The sequence below is a fragment of the Podarcis muralis genome, chromosome 17 (assembly GCF_964188315.1).
Source record: "Podarcis muralis chromosome 17, rPodMur119.hap1.1, whole genome shotgun sequence".
In the NCBI taxonomy this organism is placed as follows: domain Eukaryota; kingdom Metazoa; phylum Chordata; class Lepidosauria; order Squamata; family Lacertidae; genus Podarcis; species Podarcis muralis.
The window spans coordinates 26,983,534-27,001,278 of NC_135671.1; the positions used below are offsets into that span (position 1 = coordinate 26,983,534).

A 17,745-nucleotide genomic window follows, 5' to 3' on the forward strand; every position below is an offset into this window, starting at 1 on the left:
CTGCAAATATAATATAAAAGGTTCCTACTCTTTTTCAAAGTCACTATTGTCCTTTTCCCGAAGTCTGTCTTGTCAGCTTTGCCAACTCTGCATAGTTCGTCAGTTTTTCTTGCCATTAATCTTTGGCTGGAATTTCTCCAGTCTTCCAGTTCTGTGCTAACAGTGTTCTCGCCGCCGCCGTAGCATACATGAATAATGTCCTTTTCTCTTTCGGCAGATCTTGCCCTAAGATACCCAACAGGAAGGCTTCTGGCTGCTTAACAAATGTTGTTCTAAACATTTTTTTTCAATTCATTGTACATCTTTTCCCAATATACTTTAACGTTTTTACAATCCCACCACATATGGTAGAAAGTTCCTTCAACTTCTTTACACCTCCAACACTCCTTCTGTTCATTTTTATATATTTTTGCCAATTTAACCGGTGAAATATACTTTCTTTAATACATCATCTTCATGTAATTCTCTTTTAACAACATACCATCTGTGAATTTCAGATTTACTTTCCAAAGTTTTATCCAATCTTCAAATTGTATATTGTGTCCTATATCTTGCTGTCCATGGTGACTGGGGCTATGGGCATCCAGCAACAGGTTCCCCATACATCCTTTGCTTATTGAATAGCGATGCATTTCTGCTGGGGAGAAGCAGGTCCAAATTCCCACCAAACCATTAAGCTCACCAGAAGACTTATTAGCTCTGTCCCTCATCATAACCTGCTTTTAAAGGTGGTTGCGGAAATAAGACAAAAGGGGCATGTATACTGCCTGTAGCTCCTTAGAGAATGGGTAGGATAATATATATATAGTAAATATTTCCAGACCCTTTCTTTAACGGGTTGGTTATATACTACTACAAAGAGTTGGAGATACACTGCAACATTTTGCTGCAGGTTCTACTTATGTGCAACAATTTTCAATCTGAAAGCACTGCTCATGTTTCTGTGCTCTGGAGCTGCAGGCCTTGCATGACTTGGTGTTTAATCTCAGGGTTGCTGCAGTTATTGCTGCTACTACTTCTATATATATCTATATATATTTTTAAAAAAAAACCTTGTCCAAGTATAATTTCATTCCCATACTTCCTCTCCGAACCCATAGCTATCTTCCCACACAGCAAGGCATGGCATAAGGAACATTTGGCTGCTGGAGGGAGTCTGCTTTCATTTCTGGTTTTCCTTCCCTCTTGTACTATCACATAAGGGGGGGGGGGGGAATTGTTGCCTGGGATTGAGCATCTGTGAAGCAGGTAGCTTAGAAGCTCTGAGGAACGCCGCTGTACTTAAGAGATTCCCTTTTTTAGCACTTCACATTAGCAGCTTCTGTGCCAAAAGGAAAAATAAATGCTGGGAATGTTTTCTCTCTCTGAAGCATTCCAAACACACCGCTGCGTCCGTCGTATTGAATTAATTTTCTCTCTGTATCTGTGTTCAGTTCTGTTCCCCCACTCTGCGGACATCGTGGGGTGGGGTGTGGAGGGGGGAGTGGAGGGTTTTTGGAAACAGGGATCAGAAGACAAGGATGTGGATGGAGCAATGCAACTGTTAGCACTTGCAACGGAAACAACTATCTCAGTATTCACAGGGATAGTATATCAGTCCCAGAAGTGTGAGAAACCGGGTGGGGTGGGGACTACCATGGTGGGAAGAGAGATGTGTCCCCCCACTTCCCTCCTACGCTCTTCTGAAGGGGAAACACCTGGTTTGGTGTCCCCTCCTTGCAAATAAAAATGAAAGATTATTTGAAAGATCTGGCGCTTTAGCAATCCAGGCTCTTTCTCTGCATCCACCAAAAGTACTTAATGTGTTTTTATTACTCCTGCTTGTAAAGCTAGTCTGGTTTGTGATTTTTTTTCTTCTGCAGCAAAGCCCCTGCATGCTTGAATCTCTTCCCACTTTGACCCTGCATTGCCTCCGAATCAGAGGCAGCTTTTCAGAATCCACTTTCTCAAAGTAACGGATAAAGTGCTGATCCTGAGCTCCTCTGTCATGTGCACAGTTTCTGTGGGCTGGTTTCTGGGCTGCGCATTCTGTGTGAGCTCTCCACTTATAATAATATAATAATAATTTATTATTTCTACCCCGCCCATCTGGCTGGGTTTCCCCAGCCACTCTGGGCGGCTTCCAACAAAGATTAAAAATACATTAAAATGTCATACATTAAAAACGTCCCTGAATGTCTTCTATATGTTAGGTAGTTGTTTATTGCCTTGAAATCTGTTGGAAGGGCATTCCACAGGGTGAGCACCACTACTGAGAAGGCCCTCTGCCTGGTTCCCTGTAGCTTTGCTTCTCGCAGTGAGGGAACCACCAGAAGGCCCTCAGCGCTGGACCTCAGCGTCCGAGCAGAACAATGGGGGTGGAGACGCTCCTTCAGGTATACAGGACCGAGGCCGTTTAGGACTTTAAAGGTCAACACCAACACTTTGAATTGTGCTCGGAAACGTATTGGGAGCCAATATAGGTCTTTCAAGACCGATGTTATGTGGTCTCAGCGGCCGCTCCCAGTCACCAGTCTAGCTGCCGCATTCTGGATTAGTTGTAGTTTCCAGGTCACCTTCAAAGGTAACCCCACATAGAGCGCATTGCAGTAGTCCAAGCGAGAGATAACCAGAGCATGCACCACTCTGGCAAGACAGTCTGCAGGCAGGGAGGGTCTCATCCTGTGTACCAGATGGAGCTGGTAGACAGCTGCCCTAGATACAGAATTGACCTGCACCTCCATGGACAGCTGTGAGTCCAGAATGACTCCCAGGTTGCACATCTGGTCCTTCAGGGGCACAGTTACCCCATTGAGGACCAGGGAGTCTTCCACACCTGCCTGTCTCCTGTCCCCCAAAAACAGTACATCTGTCTTGTCAGGATTCAACCTCAATCCTTCACTTCAGTCCTGAGCTCTTCAATGTGTGGAAGGCAGCCAAGTCAAGCTGTCAGGATGCAATAGAGGGGACTAGGCCACCAAACACATTTCCACTCCCCTCCTGGGGGTTAGAATGCCTGGAAAATTGAGCTGTTTCACTCAAGGACAGTAGATTTCATGCCATGGGATGGGTGAGCTCAAGGAATTAGATCTTTTGCCAGGAATGTGGGTGGGGCTTCTGAAAGACCCCCACTGCAGAGTAGCTTTGAGAAAGGATTCGCTCCTGTCATGCTTCTGAAGTCTAGAGACTTTGATTCCCTAGCAATGCAATCCTGTGCATGCTTACTCCATAGTAGCTAAAGGGGGAAAAATCAGTGAGGATTATCTCCCAAGTAAGTGTACATTCCAAGGTTTGCAGGCTATCTTTTTGGGAAATTTGTGGGTTTCGGCTGAAATCCTAAATGCACTTACTAGGGGGGGAGTTAAGTGCTGTTGCAGTTGACTTACTTCTGAGACTGTATGGGACTGTGTGTTACTCAAGCCTAATTTGGATAGTCAAACTTAATTGAATAAAATCTCTGAGCTGCTACCATTATTGGATCAAAGGCAACTCCTGTCTTCGCTGCTTTGCACTTCTCAGTTTGCACATGCACACACATGGACAGCACTTATCTGGACCTCTCTCACATAAACACACTGGCATGCGCTGATAAAAGGACAGCTTTGCTGACATTTTCTCTAACTTTGGCTTTATGTCAAGACTAAATGGATTGCTTGCTAGGGATTCCAAGCTACTTTGCCTCAAGTCACAAGTAATTCTTCTTTAGCGGTATTCCAACAGATCACACGTGAAAATTGTTATCTCCTCTGCATGGATACATGCACAAACAAGCAAGCATCACAGTCAAAATGGCACAATTTACCGTACACTTTTATTCATGTATGTATTGTCCAGCTTGGGTGAGCCTAGGATAATGAGAGGCAATTCACCAATTGGCCAGACAGACATTATTTCAAATGTTGGACCTTAGGAAAGTCTAGCCCAGCGTTTCCCAAACTTGGGTCTCCAGCTGTTTTTGAACTACAACTCCCATCATCACTAGCTAGCAGGACCAGTGGTCAAGAATGATGGAAACTGTAGCCTAAAAAGTTTGGGAAACTCTGGTCTAGACCATGATATGACTCAGGGCTTACCCACGTCCGTTTGCTCTACCACTTTCCCCTCCCAAAAACCTGTGGTTTTGCACTGAATCTGAAGATAAAATGGCCATTGAGTTTTCCATGGACTGCTATTCTGATTTAGCGCTAAAGAGCAGGTTTTCAGCAGTAGGGCAAAGGCAGAACCTCTCATGGCACAAGTGGAAGTGTTGGCCAAGCCTTCAGTGAACTGTGTGCTGCTTTGTGGCTTGAGCAACTTGGCTTTGAAAGGGACACCTTCACTCTGCTGCTGGCTTTGGTGGAGTTGAACATTTAAAGTCAAAAGAAGGCTACAGCAGAACTTGCAGTGCGGACAGCAAATCTATTTTCACAACAGAGTAAGAAGAACAGACTGTGGCTGTGTTGAGCTTACTGGATTTTTAAAAAAATTAAAGCTCACATAGAAAGGTTGCTGTTACTTGCACTTCAGATGACCTGTGGGTAAACATAGACTTTCTATTTTCAGCAGCCCCATTCCATTAAGTTTTTATTAACCAATTTTTTGTACTACAAGGGTAGGCAGCAAAGGTTTCACTGACCTTTCCTAATGTTCGAGGCAGGTAAAATATGCTTGCTAAGAATTAAAAAAATGCATTAAAATAGTTTTCCTGTTGGTTTCTGAGGCTGTGATAATGTTTTAGTGCGTGAGAATGGGGGGGGGGGGGAGGCTGAGCTGGCATCCAATATGTATTTTAATTTAAAGTGGTGGGATGATTGGGATAAAGAGTTTCAAGTATTTGAGTTTGGCACCTAATTTTGTTTTCTCTGCCTACAAATGTCAGTTACGGAGCTGCTCCAGCCAGCACCAAAATGGGAGATCTTAAAAAGATTAAAAGTTGGGGGGTTTGTTTTGTTTAGTAGATCCTGTGTGATATTTCCTCTCCATTCCGTCCTACTACCTCGCCCCCATCATCTGAGCAATGTGACCACCAAACCCCCCAATTCCCAGTTCCCACATCCCAACACCCCAACCAAGTAAATATTTCATCCCCCCTCCCAAAGAAAGATCAAGTTCTCATTGCTTGCCAATGAAATATCTCTTTGCCTTCTGCCATAAAAATGTTGATAACTGTTTAATGACAATACAGATGCACAGTCAAATTTCTGAGGGGACTCACAAGAAAGTCAGTAAACAGCTGGTTTGTAGCCTAATATCTGCAAGAGCAGCTGTTGCTGTGGACGTGTAATAAGTGTTTATTTTACAAAGCAACCCTGTATAATTAAAGTGATAGCTTTCTCTTGAAAACAAGGGCATTTGTCTAGCAGCGCAGCACACACAAAGTCTGTGAGACGGTAGAGCAGAGCATAATTGTTTCATATATAGCTGTTCTTCAGGGTTCATTGGGTTTGAATGTTTGTCTTTTTAGGTGGCCCAAAACTTGGCTTGCCATTTTCCCATGAAGAACTGTTTTCACTGCTTGTTTGGCCACTTCCTTTGCTTGTTGATCATGTATGTTTTTTTGCCTCCCTCTTCCCCCACCCAGCGGATGATACCGTGGTTGTTATTCCCTACGGAAGTCGACACGTTCGCCTGGTGCTGAAAGGTCCTGATCATCTCTGTGAGTAAAAGTACACTTTATCGTTGGTCTCCCGTTTTTAATTGCTGTCTTGTTTTAACAGGGCTGTTTAATCGTGTGTTTTAATTGCATATATTTCCAATTGAATGCCTTGCATGAACTTGGTTTTTGCACTATGAAAAATGCTTCAAAGCCTATTTCGGCATTGCGTGTGTGTTAATTACACAATAATAGTCAAATGCTCATAATATGCTGTGGAGCTGTATTTACCAAAAAACCAAAACAACTCTACAGCTTCTCTGCCCCTGCCCTCCTGCCCAATATGAGAGTCAGCCCTATCCTCAAACGCCACTCCCAAGAGCATCAGGTAGCTGCACAATTATATGAAGCTATAATGTAACCCAGGGATGCGGGTGGCGCTGTGGGTTAAACCACAGAGCCTAGGACTTGCCAATCAGAAGATCGGCGGTTCGAATCCCCGCGACGGGGTGAGCTCCCGTTGCTCGGTCCCTGCTCCTGCCAACCTAGCAGTTCAAAAGCACGTCAAAGTGCAAGTAGATAAATAGGTACCGCTCTGGTGGGAAGGTAAGCGGCGTTTCCGTGCGCTTCTCTGGTTCGCCAGAAGTGGCTTAGTCATGCTGGCCACATGACCTGGAAGCTGTACGCCGGCTCCCTTGGCCAGTAAAGCAAGATGAGTGCCGCAACCCCAGAGTCGGTCACGACTGGACCTAATGGTCAGGAGTCCCTTTACCTTTACCTATAATTTAACCCATAAATAAAACACTAATTTTCCAGCCTGCTTGATGCACAGGACCGCTGTAGAAAAGATTGTGCTGGTTGATGAGAATACAGTGAAGGCTTTCCTGCTGCTCTGCTGAAGCACCACACTGCTCATGAGCTTAACACATGTTCTTGTTCATATGTTTTCTTTGGTATTTCTGGACTTTGGAGACATGTGCATTTTGTACTGGCTTGTGCTGTTAAAGGATGTTGCCCAAAGAAAGCATACCAGTGCCCAAGATAGTGGAGCAGAGATTATGGTTTGCTAAGGGTGGGATGTAAGGAACGCAGATGCACTGGAGATCCCCAAGGAGCTTGTAGTATATCATACCACGAGCTCAGCTTAAGATATCTGAGCGGACTGGCAACAGATATGGAAGGCAAATATTCCAATGAGGTCCTGACTTGCAGAGTCTCCAGTTGGCTTCTTTTCATGAGCTCAAATGAGGGAGCCAAAATCTTTAACAGCCATATATGTTCTTGAGGGCCTAGAGCAGGCTTCCTCAACCTCGGCCCTCCAGATGTTTGGAGACTACAATTCCCATCATTCCTAACCACTGGTCCTGCTAGCTAGGGATCATGGGAGTTGTAGGCCAAAAACATCTGGAGGGCCAAGGTTGAGGAAGCGTGGCCTAGAGATACAGATTGAATTAGATGGTGAAATACAGAGATGGAAGACAAGAGTTCAGAGTACACCCAAATAGAGTTGGTTCACTTGGAGGATAACATGGTTGAAACATGGGTTTTATCCCCTCCCCAAAGAACAGGTAATTCATGATGAGATGATGCTGGATTTTTAAAGGGGCAACCCCTATTTGTCTTGCTTTTAGCCTACAATTTCTTGCATCTCATGAAGCCGAAGTCGCTGTGTGAGTCATGCAGTCCTCAGCCATATCCCACAGTAATAAAAGTCGGGGGGAAGCTCATTGCATTATGGTCCTGCCGACTTAACATCTTGAGTTGTGTTTCATGATGACACAGTAAGAAGGTGGGGAATTCACTATAAGAAGTTCGTCCTCGTGGTGAAAGTAGCATCTAGATCAGCTTAGTTTATTGCCAGTGACACATTGGATGATCAGGACAGTGTCCCTTTTACCTGCTGTGAACACGCACACACAGAGAGAGAGAGAGAGAGCCCAGTAATTGAACCAAACAAAATACACACCAGGGAAGAGATGTTGAAAGCAGGTGAAAAGATGCGTATTAACTGAATTCATCATGACCGTTAAAATGGTGCAGTTCTCCCTTGTTTTCAGGGAACAATATAACATGATTTTCAAGATTCTAGAAAGCCCACAGAAGAAATCTGCAATAAATTCTGGTTAGATGCATAGTCACTTAAAAGTTACAATGTGAGAACTGGATCTCCATAAATCTCTAAACACCAGACCAGGGTTAATAGTTTATGGGTGTTTGGTACAGCCATATAATATTAACTGGTTTATCAAAGGTTCTATATGTGCATAATAATTATCCCGTCCCCCTCACCAATCCTATCTAGTGCTATGTGAGGCTATGTAGCAGTCAAGAGAAATGAAAAGTGCAAATATGTGAAATGGAGGATCAGACAGAAAGCGAAACACGCACACCCATGCTTTCACAAGCATAGCTGAGATATCATAAATATTGTGCATCGCAAAGAGTTGTAGAATAGAGGCAGATCAGCTCCATGTAAGCAGTGCCTTGGATGAGCTCATTCAAAGTGAGCCGAAGGACCGATATGACTCCTAAGCAATAGGCAGATGGTGAATGTCATCCTGGAGTAAACTTTACACAAGATCATGATCTTGTCATGTGTTTGCAATAAATGTGTTCTCCTGGCAAGAAACCAGTGTGCTCTGTTACGCTGAGCCTGGTTCAGCTTCGGTAATGTGAAGATACTGAAAGAAATTCCCTAACAAGCCTAGCTGATTGACACCTAAGGCAGTTTTCATTTAACAGGTCATATTTCTGTGCTGCACCATGACTTGTCATGCCCTTGTCTTACTGCATCATGGATTATATACCCTGGGGGAATGGGGATGAGCCCTTGGGCACTGAGCTAACAATTTGGTTCTGTAAGGAATATCTTCCCTGTCCCTGATCCTATCCATGACTCTCCCAGGCACTGTTCTTTTATTCCTTCTTTTTTGTTCTCCTTTCTCCTCCCTCTGCTATGCATTTCCATGTTCTCAAAACATTCTGGGGCTATCAACGCAACCTAAGTCCAAGGAAGGGGTTGGTGCTGGTGAACCAGTTAGGTAATTCGTTTAACTGCCTGGTGCAGAATCGTGTGTGTTTTGCATGAAATGTAGAAGGGGATTTTGCATCGCAGTGGAAAATGCATTATTAAAACAGAGTTCATCCTGGCCGACCTGCGGAGCTTTTTTGGCTGGAGCTTTCTGTTCTCCTTGGCTAGCTCTGGAATAAAAGCCTTTATATATACTTCTGTATCTCATTCTGAAAGAGGCCAGGAAGGAGTACAACTTCCTCTTGGAATCTCAGCACACACACACAAACACAAACACAAACAGAGAGAGAGAGAGATATACGCAACACCTTAGTTCTACTGGGAATTTTTCTGGCTCCCAAATAGATAAATAAATAGAAAAAAAGAGAGGAGACCAAAATACACTGGAATAAAGACCTGTGCAGGTCTTAACAGAGATGTTCACAAGCATAGGCATTAGTGAGAGCAACTTAAATGATTGGCTGCTCCTTATTAACGGAGGGAAAATCCATCTCACTCAGCAAAAAGGACATTTCCTTAAAACGTAGTATTTCCTTCAAATGTGCTTTGACATTCCCGGTACTAATCGTTTTGCTTGCTTGTTTTCTCTCTGCGAGCTGCCGAAACAAGCGCACCCTCCTCTTAAATGTGTTGTGTTTGCCAGATTTAGAAACCAAGACGCTGCAAGGTTTGAAAGGCGAAAACAGTCTCGGCTCCACAGGTTCGTTCCTCGTGGACAATTCCAGCGTGGACTTGCAGAAGTTTCCAGACAAAGAGATCCTGAGAATGCCTGGCCCCCTCACTGCAGATTTCACTGTCAAGGTGAGAAGCTATGACTAAACAATGCTTTTCTTTTTAAGGAAAGGGGAATGCGAAACAACGGGGAGTTCACTTCAAAAGCAGTGTATCAAAAGGCCACTTATCCTTCCAGTTCTCTGCCAAGATTGACATAGAGATGGGGTATCTCCTATGAAATCAGGTGGGGAGAAAGTCCCTGTTGACCCTCAATGCTCATAGTATGGGATTAAAGGAGAGGAGTGATTGCCCCTCTGCATGTAGCACGCCAAAAATTTGAAGCAAATTTCATCCCCGTCCAACAAATCCTGGGTTGTTGTTGTTTAGTTGTTTAGTCATGTCCGACTCTTCGTGACCCCATGGACCAGAGCACGCCAGGCACTCCTGTCTTCCACTGCCTCCCGCAGCTTGGTCAAACTCATGCTGGTAGCTTCGAGAACACTGTCCAACCATCTCGTCCTCCGTCGTCCCCTTCTCCTTGTGCCCTCAATCTTACCCAACACCAGGGTCTTTTCCAGGGAGTCTTCTCTTCTCTTCTCATGAGGTGGCCAAAGTCTTGGAGCCTCAGTTTCAGGATCTGTCCTTCCAATGAGCACTCAGAGCTGATTTCCTTCAGAATGGATAGGTTTGATCTTCTTGCAGTCCATGGGACTCTCAAGAGCACCATAATTCAAAAGCGTCAATTCTTCGGCGATCAGCCTTCTTGATGGTCCAGCTCTCACTTCCATACATCGCTACTGGGAAAACCATAGCTTTAAATATACGGACCTTTGTCGGCAAGGTGATGTCTCTGCTTTTGAAGATGCTGTCTAGGTTTGTCATTGCTTTTCTCCCAAGAAGCAGGCATCTTTTAGTTTTGTAACTGCTGTCACCATCTGCAGTGATCATGGAGCCCAAGAAAGTAAAATCTCTCATTGCCTGGGAACTAGCTTCAATTTGCAGCACCCTTAACAAACTGCGGTTCCCAGAATTCTTTGGGAGGTAGTGAAATGGGCTTTAAATTTATGTTGCATATGCTGCCTATATCTCTGCTCCTGCACGCCTCTGAGGAATCAGAGCTGTGAGCCCTCCAAAAGGGCTTTCGTTCAGCATTGGGTAGTGGGTGGGAGGGTGGGTCGTTAGGAAGATAGCTATACAGTGGTACCTCTGGTTACGTACTTAATTTGTTCCGGAGGTCCGTTCTTAACCTGAAACTGTTCTTAACCTGAAGCACCACTTTAGCTAATGGGGTCTCCCACAGCTGCCGCACCGCCACCGCCCAATTTCTGTTCTCATCCTGAAGCAAAGTTCTTAACCTGAGATACTATTTCTGGGTTGGCAGAGTCTGTAACCTGAAGTGTATGTAACCCGAGGTACCACTGTACAAAGAGTTGCAAACTTTTATTGGAAATATGTCGTTGCAGGCTATTGCTAGTGCTGCGTGTGTCGTTTCTTAATGAATAAATTGCCAAGTTAAATAGAGTAGAATCAAAGCTCTTAGGGATGAACACATTCATGGAGTGGAGGAGGAAACACTTGTGGAAAAGGCAGGTCGGTTATGAGATCCCAGCTAAAATAAGAGTCAGTATAAAATGAAGCTGAAGTGGGCAAATTAGACTCTGATTCAGGCTCATCATTCACTGGTTTTTATGCTTTTGCAGTCTCACAGAAGGTGTAAAACGCATATAAAACTAAACCCCAAGCCTCTCAAGATGAGCAGGCTGGCTTTGGTCAAGAAGTCATTTGTATAATTTTGAAGTTCTGCTCTGAGCAGTGCTGGCTGTAAGAATCAAGTTGTTTCCTCACATTAGTGCTTTCCTATTCTTCCAGGTAATATAAAACACATTGCTGGAGGCAGTGTGCACATTCTGTAGGGGAAGGGGGTGAAATTGCAGAGACAAATGTGAGCATTTGGGAATTACAATAAAATAAAACCCCTTTTGGGGGGAGGCGGGGAGGTAGGTCAAGAGGGCCTGAAGGATTTCAGCTGTAAAGCTGTAAAAATTGCATTGTGTCCAGGATACCATAAATTTTTCATTGTGGGATACAGTGTCAGAGGGTGTTTGATGTGAGCTGATTCTGATGACCTTGTGGCAGATGGAAATGCAGATGGTTGCGTGGAAAGCAGAATATGGGATCAAATCGAACTGAAGAAAATAGAATAAAGTCTGTGGACTTTGTGTGTATGTGTGGTACCTGCCCTTCATAACCCTCTCCAGATGTAGCAATCTGGTCCAGCTGATAAAATGTTCCCAATGCAAAAACAGTTTTTGTTGTTGTTGTTGTTGTTAAATTTGCATTCCTCACTATACCTGTATATCTCAGGTTAGTTCACACAAGGTACCAAAAGAGGTGTTTATTAAAACTGGGGATGCCAATAGGATTTTCTGGGTCCTCCTTGTAGAAGAGGACATATGTTTGCATGAAGATTGGATATGCTTTGTGTGAGATGGGGAAAAAATGTGGCGTTTTGAAGGTAGGGTGGGAGGCTCAAAATCACATCCGTGGCCACACGCCAAATAAAATGCCTGACAGGCAGGATGTTAAACATTTTCAGCTACTCTTCATCAAAATCCACACATGTTCATAGGTCATCGGCTGTTCTTCAGTACAGCAGAATGAACCACTTGTCCTCTGTCTTTTCTTAACTTTTTTTTCTTAAGAGTTCTTGGTAGTCAAACTATGGTACCTGCATCTTTTCTTGCCCTTTGTGCAAGTTTCCCAAACTTGGGTCTCCATCTGTTTTTGGACTACAACTCCCATCATCCCTAGCTAGCAAGACTAGTGGTCAGGGGTGATGGGAATTGTATTCCCAAAAACACAGCTGGAGTCCCAAGTTCGGGAAACCCTGCCTTAGTGTTCTGACTGTTTTAAACTTACAACAGCTCCTTTATTCAGTGCTATTGCTAAGTCCAAAAGTAAAATTTAAAGAGCCATTGCGGTTTATTGCCATCAGTCTTGGCTGAATTGTGTTCTCATCAGAGTGTCCTGATTTACTTTTCCAGAAAAGCAATTCTGGACCAAACAGAACTAAGCAAAAATGTAATAAAAAGGTTGATCGTTGAAGGGGGGGTGTCCTTTCTCTCTAAAAGCACTTACTATGAATGTTTCCATTTAGAAAAGTGAAATGACCTAACTAGATGTAATCTCAATTATGCAAACATTTCATTCGTTTCAGCTGAGAATTTGCTGATCAGAATGTAGGTGCCAAAGATTTCCTTTTTCCCCCTAATACAGGTTCCTTTAGCTGTGAATTGCAGAATGCAATGTATCTGAAAACAATCCTTAGAGTATATAGTACTTTTAACAATAGTATGTGTGATCAGGCCAGCAACTGAAAGAATTTTCCATACACTTGGTGAATACATTTAAAGCAATGTTGTATTATATCATGGTGGCCTTTACTACAAAGATATATTGGTTTTATATCCCTGTCACTGTCATGGCTTCCCTCAGTGAATTATTGAAATTGTAGTCAGGTGACGTACTCATAATTTTCTGCTTGCAATTCCTTGCCACCTCCCAGTTACGGTTCCTAGGATCCTCTAGAATAATTATTAACAGTGCAGCCTTAACATTTTACTTTTATTAACAACTAAAAACTAGCCTTGTGTACAGGTGCAGCAAAAATTAAAAGGCAGAATAGCAGCCATATAGCATTGGGCATTTGGTGTTTATATGGTATTCCGTGGCGCTTGTAGTGGCAGCCTTATTAATTGCTCGGAGACAAGAGTGCTTGCAGTGTGAGGAGCCCAGAAACTCAAATGCAGATGGATATAATTGCTTTGTGGGCGGGGGCAGTGTTGTAGTACCATGTCCTAGGAATTCCTCACTTATATGCTTCTCAAACAAAAAAACAAGCACATGTCCTCCAACATTTCTCTGATTAAAACAGGGCAACACTCTGTCCATCTGGGCAGCTTCCAGCACATATAAAAACACAATAAAACATTCAACATTAAAAAAAACCTTCCCTATACAGGGCTGCCTTCAGATGTCTTCTAAACATTGTATAGTTACTTATCTCCTTGGCTCAGGGGTCGCATAAAAGCGGGACATTCTGGGATCAAAATCAGAAACTGGGATGACTTCTGTAAATCCGGGACTGTCCCTGGGAAACAGGGGCACTTGGAGGGTCCGTAAGCATATATCCCACACTTGCATATTTATCTAGTAATAGTGATTAATCCTTGTTTCCTTATTTTCTGAGGAACAGACCCTTAGAAAAACTAGGAGAACTTACTTGCTGTACTTTTCCATCCATAAGACGCCCCCATGTATAAGATGCCCCCTATTTTTGTGGACTGTAATTTCATAAAATGGGGAGAGGTGGCAAAAAGTTGTTGAGCTTTTTTTAGGGGGGAATACTGAAAATCACTTACCAGCATGCATCACAAAATCCGCCTCCAGTCTGTTCCCTCGCTGGCAGATGCTGCCAATCGCCCGCCCAATTGTCGCAGCGTTGGCCAATCAACAACACCCATTGATGCAGCAACCAATAACACGCACAATAGCCATTGACAGCTGCGGCAGCAACCAATCAAACAGGCACCCTATGCACTACCCATGTGTAAGATGACCCCCACTTTTTTGCATGATTTTAAAGGGGGGGAAACCTAGTCTTATACACAGAAAAGTACGGTATTTAGTGTCAGTCCGCTATGTCTTTTCCCCTTATCTTTGAAAGGGTGCTGATGGCAGACATTTTCAACTCATTTTCAACATTCTTAGATGCACAAAACTAAATCCAAACATGGGTTTCAAGTTCAGAGCTTGGGTCTGTGTGCATGTGAAAATGGGATATGAGTATTCTAAATCAACCGATTCTTTGGGACTGCTCTGGAGATGCGGCCAGTCAGGAGTGAGGAATGATGCAGCCAGTGGTTGCTGAACTCTGACTCCATCATGCACCTGAAATCTTCCACCCCACCAATTTAATACATCTATGGACCTGAGTCTGCAGCTATCCCTTCTCCAAGCCTAACCTGCTAGGTATTCACCATACTAAAACACGTAAGAAAGCAATTTCAAGTTCCTTAGAAGTGTGTTTTCCTTTGTGGAAACTTCTTCCTTCTTAACCTGACCGTACCCCTTTTGCAGATGGCTATTTGGTGATGACCTAGCGAAACTCGATTAATATGTCATTTTGATTAAACCAGACAGCAGCAGATGTAACCTTAGAACGTGCATCTTAGGTCAGGCTACTGTAAACTCCAACAGGCAGGAGTAAATTGATGGGACCCACGTTGCCAAAATCCAAACAGTTCTGTTTAGCAACAAGGAAGTGAACTTATCTGATTAAAACCGAAAAGTTTTTCAGTGGGACTAACTGCCAGAGAGATGTTTCAAATCACCATTTCCTATCATAGCTTCAAGCGTAAGATTATTTATTGCGTTTATCACAAAGAGCCCTGTTATTTATGGATCTGTGTGAAGTTTGATCAAAGCGGACATATATTAGCTCACAAGGGAATGGAGGAATAGCTGGTGCCTAGGCATACAGTTGTTTTCGGCATCTGCGGTAAACGGATAAATCATTTAGAAACAAAGGGGAAGACATTGATTGCTTCGGGTGCTTCCTTCCTTTCCTCCTTTCCTGGATCATTCATATATACATATATATTATATCATGTGGTTTTGATACCAAAGCAATCACAGGGCTAAGTGGACCCATTTGTGTTATTTAAGTTTCCTGACATCGTCAGTGATCCTAAGCAAGTTCATCAAGAAGTCTCGCCAAATTCAGATGCTTATTTCCATATGAAAATGCTTCCATATAAAAAAATTACTTACTGGGTCTTGAACATGCCCCAGAAATCCTGAGCTCCTCTCAGCTTCCACTGTGTACCTTCAGATTCAAAGAAACTTCATTTTTCAAATGTGGTGGGTGTTAAGCACATAACATGTGTGGTTTCGATAAACTGAGCAGAGTAATACTCTTTGGTGTTTTCCATGGTACAATGCATTTAACAGATATATTTAGAACCTGTACTTTCCCTTGAACTTGGGTTTCTGAAACCAATGTTGGGATGGCCAATAGTGCAACTAGCCACACACACAAAAAAATAGGCAGAACAATTTAGGAACATTGGTGGATATTATTTGTGGTGGTGTAATAATAATAATAAAAAAGCAGAGACATCACCTTGCCAACAAAGGTCCATATAGTTAAAGCTATGGTTTTCCCAGTAGTGATGTCTGGAAGTGAGCGCTGGACCATAAAGAAAGCTGATCACCGAAGAATTGATGCTTTTGAATTATGGTGCTGGAGGAGACATAAGCAAAAGCTTTACACAAAACGGAAGTTCCCAGCAAGCTGTGCTGGAATGTAAACAGACATGTGACATACAACAACTCCACACATCTGTTAAGGTGGAAAGGAATATCGTAACAAAGGCCTCTCAGGCTTGCTGAGGTGGCCCAAAGGAAAGCATAGCAAGACGTTTGGCACCAGCTTGGCTGCAGGAGTTGAGAGAAGTTGGCGTACCCAGCACCAATCCAGCCGTTTTAGGGACTCCACTCTGGATTTGCTTTGAGTTTATTCCTTAGCCTTTTATTCCCCTGAGTCATGATGAATGCTCAATAAATGGGGTGTCTGGAGAAACCCATTCTGTTTTGGTATCATCTCAGCAATTGCCTGGTTTTATTTATTTCTATCAGTTCTTTATTCCCTTTAGCCCGGAGGTATTCTGGACTGGGTGCAAAACAACAAATTTAATTCAAAATACCTTTAAAACAGATAAAAAGTCATCCAACTAATCATAAGACTAACATGAGGAGGCAGCCCCTTGATCCATTTTACTAATTCACAAGAGAAGTGAGCACCACTTACGTTTGAGAGACATCGTGAGTCAGAATGTGGAATTGAGAAGAGATGCTTCCCTTTTCAACATGGGGACACGGCTTCCTGGCTTGTGGATTCTCCCCCCAGCTTTTAGAGGTAGTCCAAAGTTTTAAAATGGGTGTGCAGGCAGGATACAGCATTTAGCTTTCAGCAGAATCAACATGTGTGCCTAGTCAACAGCTGAACCTGCCTCCGGGCTGCAGAACCCAGGTCTAACCTCTTGTCAAACAACACGGTAATCATAATAGTCTCTTCTTCTCCCAAAGCCTATCCAGCTTTTATGAAACAATAAACACTATCTTTTCTTTTCTTTTTTTACTGATTTCTTTTGCCTCGTTCACCTAGTAATGTTATTTTTCCATCTGTGATTAATTGCAGTGTATTCCTGGCTGTCTGAATAACTTCCCACTTATTTCAGGAGATTGATCTGCATCTGCCTTTTCTCTGTGTCAGAGAAGACAGATAATCAAGCAGACAACACGACAAGAATCCTTGGGGATCTGGGTTGTTATGTCTTCCCAACTTGGGATGTGGAACCTACTCAACCCTTTCAACTAGTCCCTGTGTAATCTCTCTCCTCATTTATCACGCTCTGGCTAGGACCTCACACATGAGACCTTTCAGGTCCAGGCAACGTAGTTGGTCCTTCTCTCTCTCTCTCTCTCTCTCTCTCTCTCTCTCTAAGCTACAAAAGCTTTCATTGCTGCGCATTCCAGTAAGAGATTTCAAATAGCATCTCACATGATACCATTCTGGTTCCCAAGAGTCAGCGGGGCTTTTCGTTAAGTTCAGATCCATACTTGATTAATGTACCACCCTACTTCAAGGAATTGGACATCCTGTTTATGGCATGTTCAACAAAATGATATTAATCCATACAAGAGGCCTCCTCCATTGCTACAGCTGTATATATATATTTTCCAATGGGGAATTTGACATCACTGTTTATCTTGGTTTTAAAAAGACCAGCTTTCCCTCAGTAGAGTGCAACTCTTATATCTTTCAACGTATCCTGAAGCATTTCTGCCTTGGTTCCCCCATTCCCCCCCCCCAGCTAAAATGCTATTTTATTAGTACTTACGTTCCTCTTCCTTCCTGAAGAAATAAGTAATTCAAATATAATGCAATTGGTTTTGTATCTGTCCCCCACCCCATTCGTCGCTGGTAGTGTACTTCCACTGTGCCGACTTCCCTGTTGCCTTCCATGTTTCCCCTTTACTGCTAGGGAAATGGAAAAGTGCATTTAATTATTATTATTATTATTATTATTATTTATACCCTGCCCTCCCTGGCCAAGACCGGGCTCAGGGTGGCTAACACTGAATATAAATACAGTAAAAACATTTTTTAAAAAACCACAAAAAGTTGATTAAAATGTAAGTTAGAATACAGTTTAAAATGCAGCCTTGTTTTAGTGGTAGCCATAAGGGGAGAAAACGTCAAATATTCACCGGGGCCAACTATCCATGCTGGACCTACATGGGCCGGCAAAAAGAGCCGAGGGAAAATTTATATACAAATCACATATAAGGGGTTCCATTAAAAAAAGAAGAAGAAGGGGGGGTT

At 43.1% G+C, this 17,745-nt stretch overlaps 1 protein-coding gene across 5 annotated transcripts in view; it reads left to right on the forward strand.

Annotated features, from left to right (window-relative positions):
- ADAMTSL1 (ADAMTS like 1) overlaps positions 1 to 17,745 on the forward strand; it is a 718,478-nt gene that overhangs the window by 321,203 nt on the left and 379,530 nt on the right. For all 5 annotated transcript variants that reach the window (XR_013391089.1, XM_028711677.2, XM_028711679.2 and 2 more), the window contains 2 exons: positions 5,540 to 5,614; positions 9,226 to 9,383. Coding sequence is in view for 4 of the 5 variants with exons in the window: in XM_028711677.2 (XP_028567510.2) it covers positions 5,540 to 5,614; positions 9,226 to 9,383 (233 nt within the window). In the remaining variant the exon portion in view is untranslated. The remainder of the gene's footprint in view (positions 1 to 5,539; positions 5,615 to 9,225; positions 9,384 to 17,745) is intronic.